The sequence below is a fragment of the Aythya marila genome, assembly GCF_965140915.1.
Source record: "Aythya marila genome assembly, chromosome: Z".
Lineage (NCBI taxonomy): Eukaryota > Metazoa > Chordata > Aves > Anseriformes > Anatidae > Aythya > Aythya marila.
In genome coordinates this window covers 50,279,752-50,294,971 of record NC_139080.1, presented here as the reverse complement: position 1 = coordinate 50,294,971, position 15,220 = coordinate 50,279,752, and the positions used below count along the sequence as shown (strand labels likewise).

General features: G+C 36.0%; 1 protein-coding gene across 1 annotated transcript in view; it reads left to right on the top strand.

Annotated features, from left to right (window-relative positions):
- ADAMTS19 (ADAM metallopeptidase with thrombospondin type 1 motif 19) overlaps nt 1–15,220 on the top strand; it is a gene marked incomplete at its 5' end in the record, with an annotated part of 160,394 nt that overhangs the window by 77,651 nt on the left and 67,523 nt on the right. The window contains one exon of the mRNA XM_082784065.1: nt 811–916. Coding sequence (XP_082640191.1) covers nt 811–916 — 106 coding nt within the window. The remainder of the gene's footprint in view (nt 1–810; nt 917–15,220) is intronic.

Below are 15,220 nucleotides of genomic sequence, written 5' to 3'. Positions count from 1 at the left end.
ATAGGCCAAACACTTGAAACAGGGTTTTGATTGCTTACTCTGAAATTTCAAACAATGAATGACGACAATGTGTCCCCACTAGATGTATTTACGGCCTGAAAAAAAATGACCATTACCCAAGTTAAGCAGCATATTGCTCAAGCTTTTAAAATTGTGGCCTTTCTTATTTGAAATACAGCATTACCTCAGAAGCCTACTTCTTAGGCTTCCAATTTTTGAAAACCTAGGTATTTGATAGTATTGGTATTACAGGCTCTACAATAAACAAACTGCAGCCTTCTAAGAATTTTACTAGCTCTGATTCTTCTATTTAATTTTAAATGGACAATTTTAAATGGACACACTGAATGATATCAGTACTTAACAGTGATGATTTAGGTGTGGTGCTCTATGTTTTCATTGTATGTCTGTCACAGAAAATACCAGTTTGTATTTGTTTCTTATTATTGTACACATCTATCTTCATTTACAGCAGTACCACTACCTGTACTTGTGCTCCCTCATATCTTATTAAGGTACCTGTAATGCTTGTAAAGAATACATTTTCTGCACATTGCAGCCTGTGTAATTAGGTAATATTACTTTCATCTAATATTGCCATTGCTTGTGATTTCTCTTACACTTTTTATCCTCTTTTGTGCTAAAGTTAGTTGTAACTTATGAATACATAAATTTTTGTGTGGTACCTGCTTATATATTTGGATTGTTTTGATGACTGTAAGTTTTCAGACCTATTTGGGGTCAGTAAAGCTACAGTATGTACATTTAGTAATAATAAAAATAATTGAATGTGGTGGTTATGTTTCCTAGGTATAGCCTATCTGAGTGGAATGTGCAGTGAAAAACGAAAATGTATTATTGCAGAGGACAATGGTCTGAATCTCGCTTTTACCATTGCCCATGAGATGGGTCACAAGTAAGTACATGGACAACAAACCCTTTTTTTTTTTTTGCATGTGGTGTCAGTATGATTTACTTTTAAATTGATTGTGTACTTCATTTTTTTTCCCCCTATTGGGAAAGCTGTTAATTTTGATGAAAACTTTGGAAAATAATGTTGTTTTTTTTTTTTTTTTTTTTTTAATAATAACAATAGTGTCATGTATCAATATCCATAATTCAGAATTCCATAAGAAAACATATGTGAATTAAGAAAATGTTTACAGCTTTGAGTAATACAGGAACCTTATAGCTTCACAATAATGAAGTTGGCTGGAAGGACTGACATAGTCAAGAGGAAAAGCAGGTGCCCCAAGATGTTTTTTTTCTATTTTCTTTTGGGACTGTGGTATTGTGTATCAGATCCAGCTCTGCATATTGTTGCCAACAAGCATTTTAATGAGATCACGAGTTGGAAGAGGCCTTATTGAATTTGGCATTCTCAGGATAGATCCCATTAAAGCATATAATGGTCATTGGTCATTGTAATATTAATACTCTCCCTGCCACCTTAATAGAAAAGCATGACAAAGAGAAAGTGAAGATAACTATCCCTACACAATTGATTGGGTGTGTTTACTCTTTAAGCGAAAAATGCTTTGAAATAAATTGAGAAATTCTTATGCCATAATCAAGTTAGTTAATGAAAGCGGTATTTGATTCTTGGCTTAAGTACTTGATATAGAAAAATAAGTATGAGAGTTCTTCCTAAAAAAAAGAAAGCTCTGTTATTTTTACCTGTAGTGTCTGATATAGGTATGTATGTACATGTGTACATGTTTAGAAAAGCAGCTTCTGTGTGAAGCTGCAAGTGGACAATGGAGAGGAATGATTTATTAAATGCTTTGAAAGCTCAGACCCTCTGAAAGTTGAGGTCAGGCACCTTAGGACAAAATCTTCAAATTAAAACTGATTTTGTTTAAAGTTGGTGAAAGCTCCTTGAGCTTGGGTAGAGTTGATTACAACTGATTACAAAAGAGTTGGAAATCGGACATTTCTATTCAGAATTTCTACTGTATGGAAACTAAGCAAATTCAAGGCAATTGTATAACTCGGAGTAAAAGGGTGATGTGATTATTACATGTTGCATGAAATTAAACTTTTCCTTTTTTTTTTTTTTTTGATTTTCATAACTGCAGAAAACAATTCCAGCTTCATAGAAGCCAGCCTGAGTGATAGATATTATAAAGGAAAGACTTCAAAACAAAGATTTGTTTGTGTTTTGTAGCTTCATGCTGACCTCTTTCTTTTTTTTTACTATAGTGTTTGCTAATATTAGAAGAAAGGGTAGAGGAAGACTCATTTCCTGTACACTTGTTCATTTGACAGTAAACTAAGAGGACAGAAACAATGACTGAATATGATCTGCAGATAAATTCACTGATGGAGTAAATTAGAATTTTTTTTAAGACAGGTATGATAATGCCAGATAATTTAGAGAAAAATAAGTACTGCTTTATGCCCCACACAACAAAAATACCTTTAGATAAAAAAAAAAGTTTAGCAATGGAGTTACTGGACTTGGAAAAAGAGGTATCTTATCAACAAAAAACATAACACCTTATGCTTCTTGAGAAGTGGTGATGTGAAAAATCCTAAATATGGAAAACAGAAAGAAGGTATAACACTTTTGTGAAGTTATGGGAGGTTTGTTTGTTCTGCAGTAGAAAATATGAGAATGCAGGATACTGTCTTATAAAACAGATTTGTCTTGCAGCAGACAAGTCAGACCTATCAAGCAGACATGGAGGCCCACTGTTACACTTGTCAACAGTGCTAGTAGTTCTTCCAAGGCTGCTGCACAAGGTGCGCTCTGAATTTAATTGCATTTGGTCCTTAGCTTGAAATATTTTTTGTCATTGCATTTCTATGGAGCTGGGAGAGAAAGTATGTAGTATGATTTCCTATCATTTTTTGACCTATTTAGGCATTGTGTTTTGGTTTTCTCAGTTTTCCCAATAAGTCCATAACAAAAAGATTAATGAAAATGTAAGTCTGATTACAGCTTTGTTAGTCCGCATTTATATATGAACTCCCTTTTCAATGAATTGATTAATACTTCTGTGAAACTTTTGTTAGAAAAATAGACATATAAGCAGACATTTGATTTGTAGAAAAAAAAATAAATTGGCGTATGTATATGATCAGCACCAGCTGAGCTCCAAGAGAAGCGGTAAGAATACTTAGAAAATGAACAGGCATATTAATTATTGAACTGCAGCTAGAGTTGCCTCTGATAAAGAACTGGAAAATAAATATTCTGTATGAAATACACTGGAAAACTAAACTTTACTTAGCAATAATAAAGTGGCTTTGTTCTAGACATGTATGTCTGAAAGCATATTCTCTTTTTATGACATAAAGAAGTAATGTCAACTATTTACTTTTCAGTTTCATCTCAAATTATTAGGAGTCAGTCTATGTTATCAGAGATTACAAGTCGTAACACACTAGTGGATTTGTTTTGAATAATCAGGTCTATGTGTTTCAACAAATCTAATGAGCAATTCGGTAATTATGTAATGAAGTCATATTACAGAAATGAAATGAACGACACTGGAATAAAATACTTCCACATGGAGACTATGAAAAGAGAGACATGTTAGCATTTATGTTATCAAATAACTTAGATATATTCATTATGGAGTATGACTGCTTTTTAAGTATGAAGAAATAAAAGGTGTATATAAACAGCAGTATCTCAAAATATATCGACTAACATTAAATGTGTGTTTAAAGTGGACTTTAAAAGTTGGTCTAAGTAGCTGAAAGAGGTACTGGTGGAGTTTCTTAGGATCAATTTTATACACATCAGCATTCTTTTGCTGGTAAGCTTTTTTTTTTTTTTTTTTTTTTTTTGTTAATATGAAAAGTAGTTGTCTGTAACATTTTGGATATCCTACCAATCCTACCAGGTATTTTGTAGTTCCAAAAAAGAAGTCTGTGGAATTTTGTTGACTCATGAGCAAAAACCATAAATTTTTCTTGTGATGGTATTAAGCAATCATATGAAATCCAATGGAAAATAAAATAGTTTTAAAAGTGAAATTATTAATTGCTAATGGAGCATCAGGTACTCTGTGGTTTTTTTTGTTTTTTTTTTGTTTGTTTGGTTGTTGTTTTATTTTGTGATTGCATTCCAAAATGCAATAACAGAACTCGACAAAATCAGTAAGAATAATAAAAGCTAATTCTAAAGTCACCATTGTCTACCAATCTTAGTGTATAAGTTACTAATGTGGAGTAGGGAATCTCATTAAAGTAACTGAAAAAAGTACTATCTTGATATTTATAGGGTCAAAGTAGAATTTTACAATTGAATTTGTGTTTAACAAGGCACAAGATTAGCACATGGAAAGCTAAAGCAGTAAATTAGGTTTTATAGAAGTCCTTCAAACTCCTTGAAAATCATCTAATCACAAATATAATGAGAAACTTCAGGTGCTGTACAGATTAGCTGTGAAAGAAAGAGTAAAGCCTTTCTTGGTGCCTGGGTCGATATGCATACAGTCCACCTGCTACTTACAATCTAATGACTTTTCTATTTTAAGAAAGAAACAGAGAGAGGTTTGCTGAGATAGTGGCATCACTACGTTGGTAGTGTTTTGCTCTTTTCAAAATACATGTCTGTGGGGTAAACTAAGAATTTTTAAATTTCCTAATTTTTAGTCCAGCAACTTTTTTCAAGTTTATCTCCAGGAAAATGTTTGGCAGATTCTTCTGGAAAAATATAGAAGAATAAACCTCTGTGTGTACTTAGTCAGGAACAGCAGCCTTTCTTATGAATAATAAGAGAAGCCATACCCTTCTCTGTGCCTTTCTCTTTTCAGGACAGAGCGAAACAGAAGACTTTATAGCTCCTACTAACTCACGATAGGCATAGATGTTGTGGTTTAAACTGGCAGGCAGCTCAGCATTACACAGCTGTTCGCTCACACCCCCCAAGTGGGATGGGGGAAGAATTAAAGAAGCTAAAAGTGCAAGAACTTGTGGGTTGGGTTAAGGACAATTTAATAAAAAGGGAAACAACAACAACAACACAGTTGATCAACACCCTCTGACCAATGCCCGGCCAGTCCCTGAGTAATGGCAGCCCTTCCTAGACACCTCCCACAAGTTTTATTGCTGAGCATGACACCAGCATGGCACGGGACATCCCTTTGGCCAGCTGGGCTATGTTCTGCCTGTGTTACCTCCCACCTTCTTGTGCACCCCCAGCCTCCTTGCTGGCAGGGCAGTGTGAGGAGCTGAAAAGTCCTTGGCTCCGTGCTCAGCAGCAACTAAAACATTGGTGTGTTATCAATAGTATATTCATCCTAAACCCCAAACACAGCACTATATCAGGTACTAGGAGGAAAATTACCTGTCTTCACTCCTGAAGGTCACAGAGGATCCCATCTTCAGACCAGACCTTCTTTGCAGCAAAGTTTGCTGCCTCCATGGTGCTCGGATCAGGGATGTTTCCAGTGAGCTTTCAAGGACAACACAGCCTTCAGACTATTATCCTCTCCTCCCCTTTCAAGATGATACCAATGATTTTGCCACAGGAAGGTCTATCACAAGAGATTTCAGGGCCCTGTGGAGATAACTAAAGGACTCAGAAGCACAAACAGCGTTTTTCTCAATCCTCTCAGTAAAGAGGAGAGACAGAGAAAGAAAAAAATGAGCTCAGGTGATCAATGCTTGGCTCCAAGACTGGTGGTGCCTCTGCTAGAATTTTGGGTTTTATAACGATAAAAACGTCTTTGAGATGAAAGGTCTTCTGGGGCCTGACAGGGTCCATCTCAATGAGACAAATATTTCTTTGCCTGTAACCTGATGAGGCTGACTGGGAGGGTTTTAAACTAGGATCACCAGGGAGTGGTGTACCATCACAAACACTGAGTTTAAGCCAAGGGATCTGAGGGTGACAAGGCTAATGAGAGCACTGATGCTACTTCAGGAAGCTCTGCAAAATCAAGAGCATAGCTGAAATGCTTGTATACAAACACATGCAGTATGAAGAACAAATGGGACAAACTGGAAGCTTTGTTCCCTTTCCAGAGCTCTGATATCATTGGTATTAATGAGACTGGGAGGGACAAGTCCCATGACTGGATTTCTAGGATGGAGGATTATTGGCTGTTCAGGATGGATAAGCAGGGCAGGTGAGGTAGAGGTGTTGTGCTGTAAGTAAGGGAGAGATGAGGTTGTACATTCCTTGCCATTAGGGATGACATGGTAGAGAGCCTCTGGGTCTCTACCCATTAAGGGGATGGATAGCAAAGCATCCGTGATAGGAGACACCTATGATGTCTCCTATCAACCACACAGAGGATGATGGCATGGTTGAAGTATTCTGCAGGCAATAAAGAGAAGTCTTGGCATTGATTGCCCTCATCTTTTTGAAATATTTCAATTTCCCAGGCATAAACTGGGAATATCATATTGCTGCAACAAGCAAGTCTGAGAAATTCCTAAAGTGTGTTGAAGATAATTTCCTGTCACAAGCACTTACAAAAACAACTAGGAAAGTCCTAGACCTGTTGTTTGAGAACAAGGAAGATCTAGTCTTGTGGGAAAGTTGACAGCAAGTACCTGTCATGGCCACAGTGATTATGAAATAGTTAAAACTTTTTGGTTTAAGGACTAAAACTCACCCCAGAATGCTGAGAGAATTCATGGATATTTTAGCTGGACCCCTCTCAGCAATTTACCAGAGGTAGTGGTAGTGAGGGGAAGTATCTGCTGACTGGAAGCTAGCCCAATATTATACAAAAAGAGCATGAGAGAAGACACAGGAAACTACAGACATGTTAATCTAACCTTAAGCCCTGAAAAAGTTACAGAGAGGATTGTGTTGGGTGTTACTGAGAGGCATTGAAAGAATAAAGCTGTTATAAGACATAGTCAACATGGATTCAACAAGTTGAAGTCTGACTTTAGTAATCCAAGCTCCTTCTATGATAAGGTCACCTACTAGGTGGATGATGGGAAGGTTGTGGATGCGATCTTTCTGGATTTTAGTAAGGTCTTTGATACAGTCTCTCACAGCATCCTTCTGGTCAAATTATCCAAATGTGAGATATAAAAGAACCTGCTATGCTGGGTGATGAACTGGCTGAATGGCAGCACTCAAAGAGCAGTAGTGAATGGGACTACATCTGGCTGGTGGCCAGTCACTAGCAGTATCTCCCAGGGCTCAATTCTAGAGCCTGGTCTGTTCAACACTGTTATCAGAGATCTGGATGCAGGAGTTGAAGGCATCCCTAGCAAGTTTGCTGACAATACTGATGTGGCTCTCTGGAGGGACAAGAGGCTTGTGGAGGGATCTAGATAGATGGGAGCATTGGGCAAACATCAGCAGCATGGAGTTCTGCAAAGGTTCTGCCAGGTTCTGCACCTGGGGCAGTGTGAGTAATGCCAGACACAGACACAGGCACAGGCTGGAACAGGAGTGGCTGGAGGGAGAGCAGCTCAGCAGAAAGGGACCTGGCGGTGCTGTTGACAGCAGGCTCAGCATGAGCCAGCAGTGTGCCCTGCCAGCCAACCATTTGGCAGCAAACTGCATTTTGGGGTGCATTAACCACAGCATAGCCAGCCAGTCTGAAGAGATGATTCGATTGCTCTGTGTAGCATTGGTGCAGTTCTGGGCTCCACAATGTAGAAAGGATGTTGAGACACTTGAAAGGGGAGAGTAACAAAGCTGGCCAAAAGGCTGGAGGCAGGTCCTGTGAGGAGAGGCTGAGGACACTTGGGTTGTCCAGTTTGGAGAAGAGGAGGACAAGAGGCAACCTCATGGCTCAGCAACTCCCTGAGGAGGGGAAGGGCAGAGGGAGGTGCTGGCCTCTGCTCCCTGGGAACCCATGGCAGGACATGTGAGAACAGCTCTGCCACAGGAGGTTCCAACTGGACATTAGGGAAAATGTCGTTTCTGTGAGGATAGTAAATCACTGCAACTGGCTTCCTGGAAAAGTGGTTGATGCCCCTTGCCTGCTGGTGTTCATTAGGATAATGCCCTTAATAATTTTTTTTTAACTTTTAGCCCTGAAGTGTTCAGGCATTTGGACTCAATGATTTAAGTAGATCCCTTCCAACTGAATGATTCTGATTTATTTTTTTTTTCCACAGAGAAAAATACTTTCTGGTATGTATACTAAAGTAAGAGTGCTAATTTATAACTGTCAATGAGATTGTTTTGTCAGAAGAGTCCCTAAAATAATTTGTCTTACTTCATACATATTCCTTATATTAAGTCTCCCTGATCCTAAATACTAAATATACTATTAAAATACCTGTCTTTTATTTTAAAGTTGACATTATTTCATCAGAATAAGGCAGTTCAAAGGGAATCAGAGGTATCATGGCAGCCTATCTGGGCAGTAGAGAAACTAAAAGTTGTTAGGAAAAACCGCTAATTCAGTTTTCCAAAAGAAATGAAAAAATAAGTCTTGAATAGTGCCTTGTTCTTGAAAGGGTTATGATGGTTCTTTGACTGTTGAACAAAAATCTCTGTTATGCTCTTTATAGTCATCATTAAATATTATTTCTGCAGAATAGTGATACTCAGTACTTTATTTCTAACTCTTAGTTACAAGAACACTCTTGCTGTTCTATTATCACACTAGACAAAAAGTAGGTGCAAGCAAGTTTTAGATAGTCTGACAAGGAATGTTAGGTAATTAAAACTTTATGTTTTTACTTGATATATACCGAGCAGTTGGTGTTCATCTTTCTAAACAAAATTATTATTAGGATTGTAGTTGTGTTATCTGTCTTATCAACATACACTTTTCCATGCTGAAAACAGAATTTAAAGGAGCAATCCATGATTTGAAATTGCCATCTTCAATAGCACCTTTTTCTTCTTACTTGAAATAGTTTTCTTTTAGATATGCAACAGATAATATTCTTATTTGGGTACTTATTTACTTACATTTCTTTTACATTCCAGAATATAGGATAAGTATCTTTTGGAATGAATTAGAAAGTAAAAAAGTTACATTTTAATGCTATTTAAAGGAAGGAAAAAACTCCCTATGTGGTCTTTGTATTTATTTTTGTGTTCAGAGAAGGCAGTCGAATTTATTTCTAGTAATGCTCAGAACATGTTTTAGTTCATTAGGAAATGAATCATAAATGATTCATAAATGAAATAATATATGATCTGAGGACAGTGGACCACGGTATGAAATGATGACATAAGCAATTGCTGAAGATAAAAACCCTGAAGAAATAAGTGCAGATATGGTAAACTGAGGAATATTTTTGAAATAAAACTAATGAAAGTAATGCAGTTTATGGTATAGGTTGTAGTCTTTTGAGGTTTCTCAGTTGCAACACTGTTTTAGTACGATTGCAGTTTCTTTGCAATTGCCTTCATTACTGGAGTGCATTTTGCAAGTTTGTACTGCAATCCCTTACTCATGCTTTTGATTCAAGTGAAAGTAAAACTGTGAAACTAATGAGATCAATATGGCTATATTTTATTTTATTAATGGTTTGAATAGTACTTTATTTTTTATTTTTTTAATTTTTTTCCAGCTCCAAACCTTCTCTTCTGAAATAGTACAACTTTTAATACTCTGCTTTTATGTTTCATTTAATTATTTATTCATTTGCTATCAGGGAATTGTAAATTACTTAATATTAATTAGTAGGTTAAAATTGAGTAGGATTTCTGAATTTGTTATCTAGGAGGCCGAGAACTTAATTTCTTGGCTCCTATAAACATTTTTTTCTCTATTTTTGCCTTAAAATACCACTTTAGTGTTAGTTTGTGTACTTATTTTTTCCATTTTATGTGTTCCTATTTCACTGTCATTTATATGAAACTATGGCCATTGCATTTTTGTTTTTGTTTGTTTGTAATTTCTATGCAGAAGGACATATGCTTAAATTCAAATATCTTAAAATTTTGGATGTTTTTTCTTATTGTTTGTACAATTTGTATAGTAGCAGGAAGTAGACAGTCTAATTAAGATTTGGGGTCCTATTATGGAACACCCTAGCAGTGGAACATGCAAATGTGAGAAAATTGCTTCATTCTACACATTAAGTGAATGAATTTTTCAGAAGTCTATTAATATCTCAGAATATACCTATCTTTTAAATGCTAACATCTTCTAAGAATAGTTCTACTTCATATCATATATTTAGCCACCTCTGATTTGTTTATAAAATATTGAAATAAAGGAAGTTTGCAAAATGTAGGTTATTTAACCATGGGTATATTGAACTGGTGTGTTAAGATAGGTAATCTATTTGCTAATAATTTATCTAATCCTTTATTTGATAATGTCCACATTATCACTTTGGGGTTATTCCTTTTCTTTTTTTCTTTTAATGAAAGTTAGAGAATTTTTACTTTGCATTTCCGCATTACATATTTTTTATTTCACACACAGTTTTTATGGGAATGACCCCATATTTTCATCTCAAAGACTGTCCTTTTTTCCTATTATATTAAGAAGAGAATCCATACTGTTTGAAAGTATGGCAATAAAATCTCCACGGTGCACTGACTTTAGTCTTTTTTTTTTTACTTCTCCTTTTTAACTAATATTTGTGAAGTTCAAAGTATTTTACGTTTATCCCCATGGGAAGGATGGCTGGTACTCTCCAATAATAGTAAATAGAAAGCAATGGCAAAAAATAATGTTTTCCCACAAAAACAATCACAATATTGTTGAGATCACCTTGTATTCTGACATTCGGTTTGCATTGTTTAGTCAGTAAGTTATTTAAAAAGTGTTAGCCTCTGATCTTTCTGCATATCTTAAAAGTATAAAAGTATATATAAAATTATACCATTAAAGTAAGTAACTGTGATTCACAGACATTATTTAAATCAGTCTATGAACTTACTGGGCAGATGGGTATAGCATACAAAACTTCCTCATAGTCTGGACATCTTCCAACACAGAAATAGAGATGACAGAAGAGGATGCAGCTTATTACACACTGCAATTTCACTTAAATCTTACTTCAAAAATGCATATATTTTTTCAAAATCCTTAAAAGAAAGAAAAGAGAAAAAAGTTTTGCTTAGTCCAGTTTTAAGGATGGAGGCTTAAGAAAGATCTTATTTTGTGCCCAGCTAGACAGCTGAAGAAAGAAAGACCTCAGAAAGAAATGAAGCAGTGAAGAAATGAGACAGTGAAGTAGCACTGCATCAGCATTTTTAGTAAGTTTGCATAATTTTACACTTGAAATTTAGAAGATTAGTAAAGTCTTTCTCTAGCAAGGTAGCAAGTCTTCCATTTCTGCCAGACCATAGAATTCATAGGTGGATTTGTAGTTAACCTTCCTTTTAATTACATTTCCAAAGTGAACTGTTAGGCATTGAACAGCCTACAGAATGCATAACTTGAACTGATATTCTGATACATTTAAAGTAACTGTGAAAATGTTCAGAGTATTGTAATAGTGTCAATGTTTTTGTTAATAAAGAAGCTTTTTATCTGTTCACTGAATACACAATAGCTCAAAGGATGGTTTTTCTTTTTTTTTTTCTAATTACAAATTTTCTTGAAGACATGTTACATGTCAATGTTTTTCTTAGCATAGGCTTAAAGACATAAACCGTAGACATAACTGTTTATCTTGAAATAGTGCAGATTGCAGGATGTGGCAGGGGTATCATATTTGCTAGAGGTGAATAATTCTTTTGTATTGAATGCTTTCTGTTAAAAAATCTTTAGTATGTATGCTAAATACAACTGTCACATCAAAGCTTTAAATTATTTATATACTTAAGCCAAAGGAGAAGGGCACCATCCTGTATCTAGATCCAGCTTCTTGAATCTTGATGCTAGAAATGTGATAGAGAGTGATAGAGAGGAAGGCAGCTGTTCAGCAAAAGATGAAAACTCAGGTGGAAACCAACATGCAGTATATCTTAACAAAAGTATATTAATCTACAAGTTGTATTTTTTACCCAATGGTTTCAAGACTGAACATGTAATCTAAGTTATGGGTGTCTTAGGTTCTAGCAATGATTGACAAGAGAACTATTCATTGGGTAAACATATTTCCTTTTTATTTATTTTTTTTATTTTAAATATCAGATTGTTAATAAGAGGACTGAGATTTCCTCTTCCTTCAGATTCTTCCATTAAAGAAAAGTTTGTTTGTTTTTTTTTCAAAATAAATTGTCTTTTGCCTTTTACCATCTTAGATTTTCTGTAGCTGGCCTTTCAATTCACCTCAGTGTCAATAATTCATGAGTCTTATCCTGTTTATGCAATGATCTGTGAAACAGTCATATGCTTAAAAACACTTATAAAATATTAATCCAAGAATTATTTTTCAGTAACTGAAATTTAAAAAAAAATAAAATGGAATTAAAAACAAAAAACACAACACAACAAACATGCAATACCTACTTTTTGCATTAATTGTTTAAAATAACTTTATAGAACGTAGCTATGTAGAAAATAACTTATAGAAACCTGTCTTTACAACATCATTTTCACTATGAAGATAATAATGTCATAACACTTCAGATTTTTATCTTAAAGGTGCAACACAAGTACTAACAAAGCAGTGCAGCTTCCATATACTCTGTCTGTGGTAGCCTAAGTGGTAGTATTTTCTTTTATAAAATGTGTCCCTTTGATAATGTGATACGCAAAATTTCAGTTTACACAAATTGTTAGAAGTAATGATTGAACTAGTAAATGTCATGTAAGTTTTTAAACCTTGTAGTTTTCAAATTTTAGACATAGTAAAAACAAGTTTTTATCATTCTAAGATAATCCTGCACACAACAACAAAAAAGACAACAGTGGAAATAATACAGAGAATAATACTTTGTAATTAGTAATGCTTTTTAATTAAAAGTTATTCCTATTTTCAGAAGGATACAATCCATTATATGCCTATACTTTATTTGCCAGAATGGAAAAAATTCTACAGCAGAAATATTTTTGAAAAATTGCTTGAGTGAATTTAAAAATTGTATGTAGCCATTTGTAAAAATATATAACATTTATAAAATATTAATTAGGAAAGAAGTCAGTTGTCACCCTGATTCCACCACAGAACAGAGGTACAAACCAATAGCATTCAGAATCTTACTGTTGCCTTCATAAAGGGAATTATTTTTTTTTTCAATACTTTTAATTCTGCCATAGGTTTAAACTAATACTATTATCCTAGATCTGCAGTTTATCCTCACTGTCCCTCTGCTGCTTGTTTCTCTTGGGCTGAACCTTACCTTTTAGGATTTGAGAATCTACGTACTGTACTGAATATTTGGCAAGGTACCCCTGGTTCCTTGGTTAGCTGGATTTTCCTTTAGGGTCTTGTGTTTTTTCTAATCTATCTATTCCCTAATCTTTTTTATGGTAGCGACTCTATAAAACTCTGAACTGCTATTCTCTACTAATAGCTACTATTCTCATTCATCTTTTAAATTTAGTTTTGTTAAGAGATAGACCTAAAATAATTCTCTGCAGCTATCTGAACTCTCCCAACTATTTGTTCCTAAATTATACCATTTAATACCATTTTGCCTTTGTGCCTTCATTACCTGTTTCTAGTTTAATAGCATCATTATTGTTCAACTGAATGACCATGTATTTAAGTGGAATGTGGTGGTGATAACTAGGTCATCATCTGCCACTTATAAAGCACAAATAAAATAATGAATAATAAAAAAGTAAAAGCTTTTCATCTGGAAGTGTGTGGGCTCGCAGAGCAAATTTGATGACATGAGTGTAGCATATGTAGGAGAATTTTTGAGACTTATAGTAAGAAATATGAAACAGCACTTTATAATGCGGACTTAATTCTTTCCAGAAGGTGTGTGCAATAGCCTCATTTAACTTTAAATACCAAATAATGAATGAGGCCCATTTCTTGAGATATAACAGAGCGTTTATTTCTTAATTCTCAGCTATAATCAAATCAAATTGAAGTGTGGTACTTGGTACTTTTTCAGTATGTGGGTTGACACTGGAATGCATTTTGTGCCTGCAAGAATATAAACTTTTCTTGATGGTAAGAGAGATGCTGTTGTCTATCTATCTTGAATCCAGTTGTACACATTGCAGGGGTAGTGAAGTGTAAAAAAAAATAATTTTTCACTGAAAAATAGAGCCAACATTTGTCTTGTACTTTCAGTGGCCCGTGTTTTAATTCTGACTTATAAGCACAGAGAAATTAGGTCTTTTCTTTGGACTGCTCATGGTGCACATTAAACATCAACAGGGATCGTCTTCAAAATTTAGCATAGATTGTTCCAGCTTTTTGGATGGTATTACAAACACACACACACACACAAAAGTAATAAAGAGGAGAGGAGAGGAGAGGAGAGGAGAGGAGAGGAGAGGAGAGGAGAGGAGAGGAGAGGAGAGGAGAGGAGAGGAGAGGAGAGGAGAGGAGAGGAGAGGAGAGGAGAGGAGAGGAGAGGAGAGGAGAGGAGAGGAGAGGAGAGGAGAGGAGAGGAGAGGAGAGGAGAGGAGAGGAGAGGAGAGGAGAGGAGAGGAGAGGAGAGGAGAGGAGAGGGGAGGGGAGGGGAGGGGAGGGGAGGGGAGGGGAGGGGAGGGGAGGGGAGGGGAGGGGAGGGGAGGGGAGGGGAGGGGAGGGGAGGGGAGGGGAGGGGAGGGGAGGGGAGGGGAGGGGAGGGGAGGGGAGGGGAGGGGAGGGGAGGGGAGGGGAGGGGAGGGGAGGGGAGGGGAGGGGAGGGGAGGGGAGGGGAGGGGAGGGAGGGGAGGGGAGGGGAGGGGAGGGGAGGGGAGGGGAGGGGAGGGGAGGGGAGGGGAGGGGAGGGGAGGGGAGGGGAGGGGAGAGGAGAGGAGAGGAGAGGGGGGAGGGGAGGGGAAATCTGGCAATGTTTTTTAAACAAGTAAGAGAGGTTTTATGAGATAAAAATATTTTTTCAGTTGACTTGACAACCATATATAATGTTAGTGGAGTTTATTTGGCCAAGGCTCTTTGCTCTTTGTCAAAATACTTTTAAACTGTTTTTTGTTTTGTTTTTCTTTTTGTTTGTTTGTTTGTTTGTTTGTTTTTTAATTGTAGTCTTGTTGCATAGCATGAGTTCAAATATTGCTAATATTGAAGTTATTGCAGTTAGAGAATGCTTTCCATAAGATGCTTCCTGCTTTCATATTATGTGATATGCATATATTTTCTATCCAGAATGGACTGAATGTTTTTATGTATCAATGTAAAAATAATGCTTCTGTTCTTAAAACAAATTGATTTGTTTCTATCTAGATATGACGTAATACTTGTCAAAGTACAGCACTGACTTCTTTGTTAATTATAGTTTTTCAGAATTTTATAAAGTTAT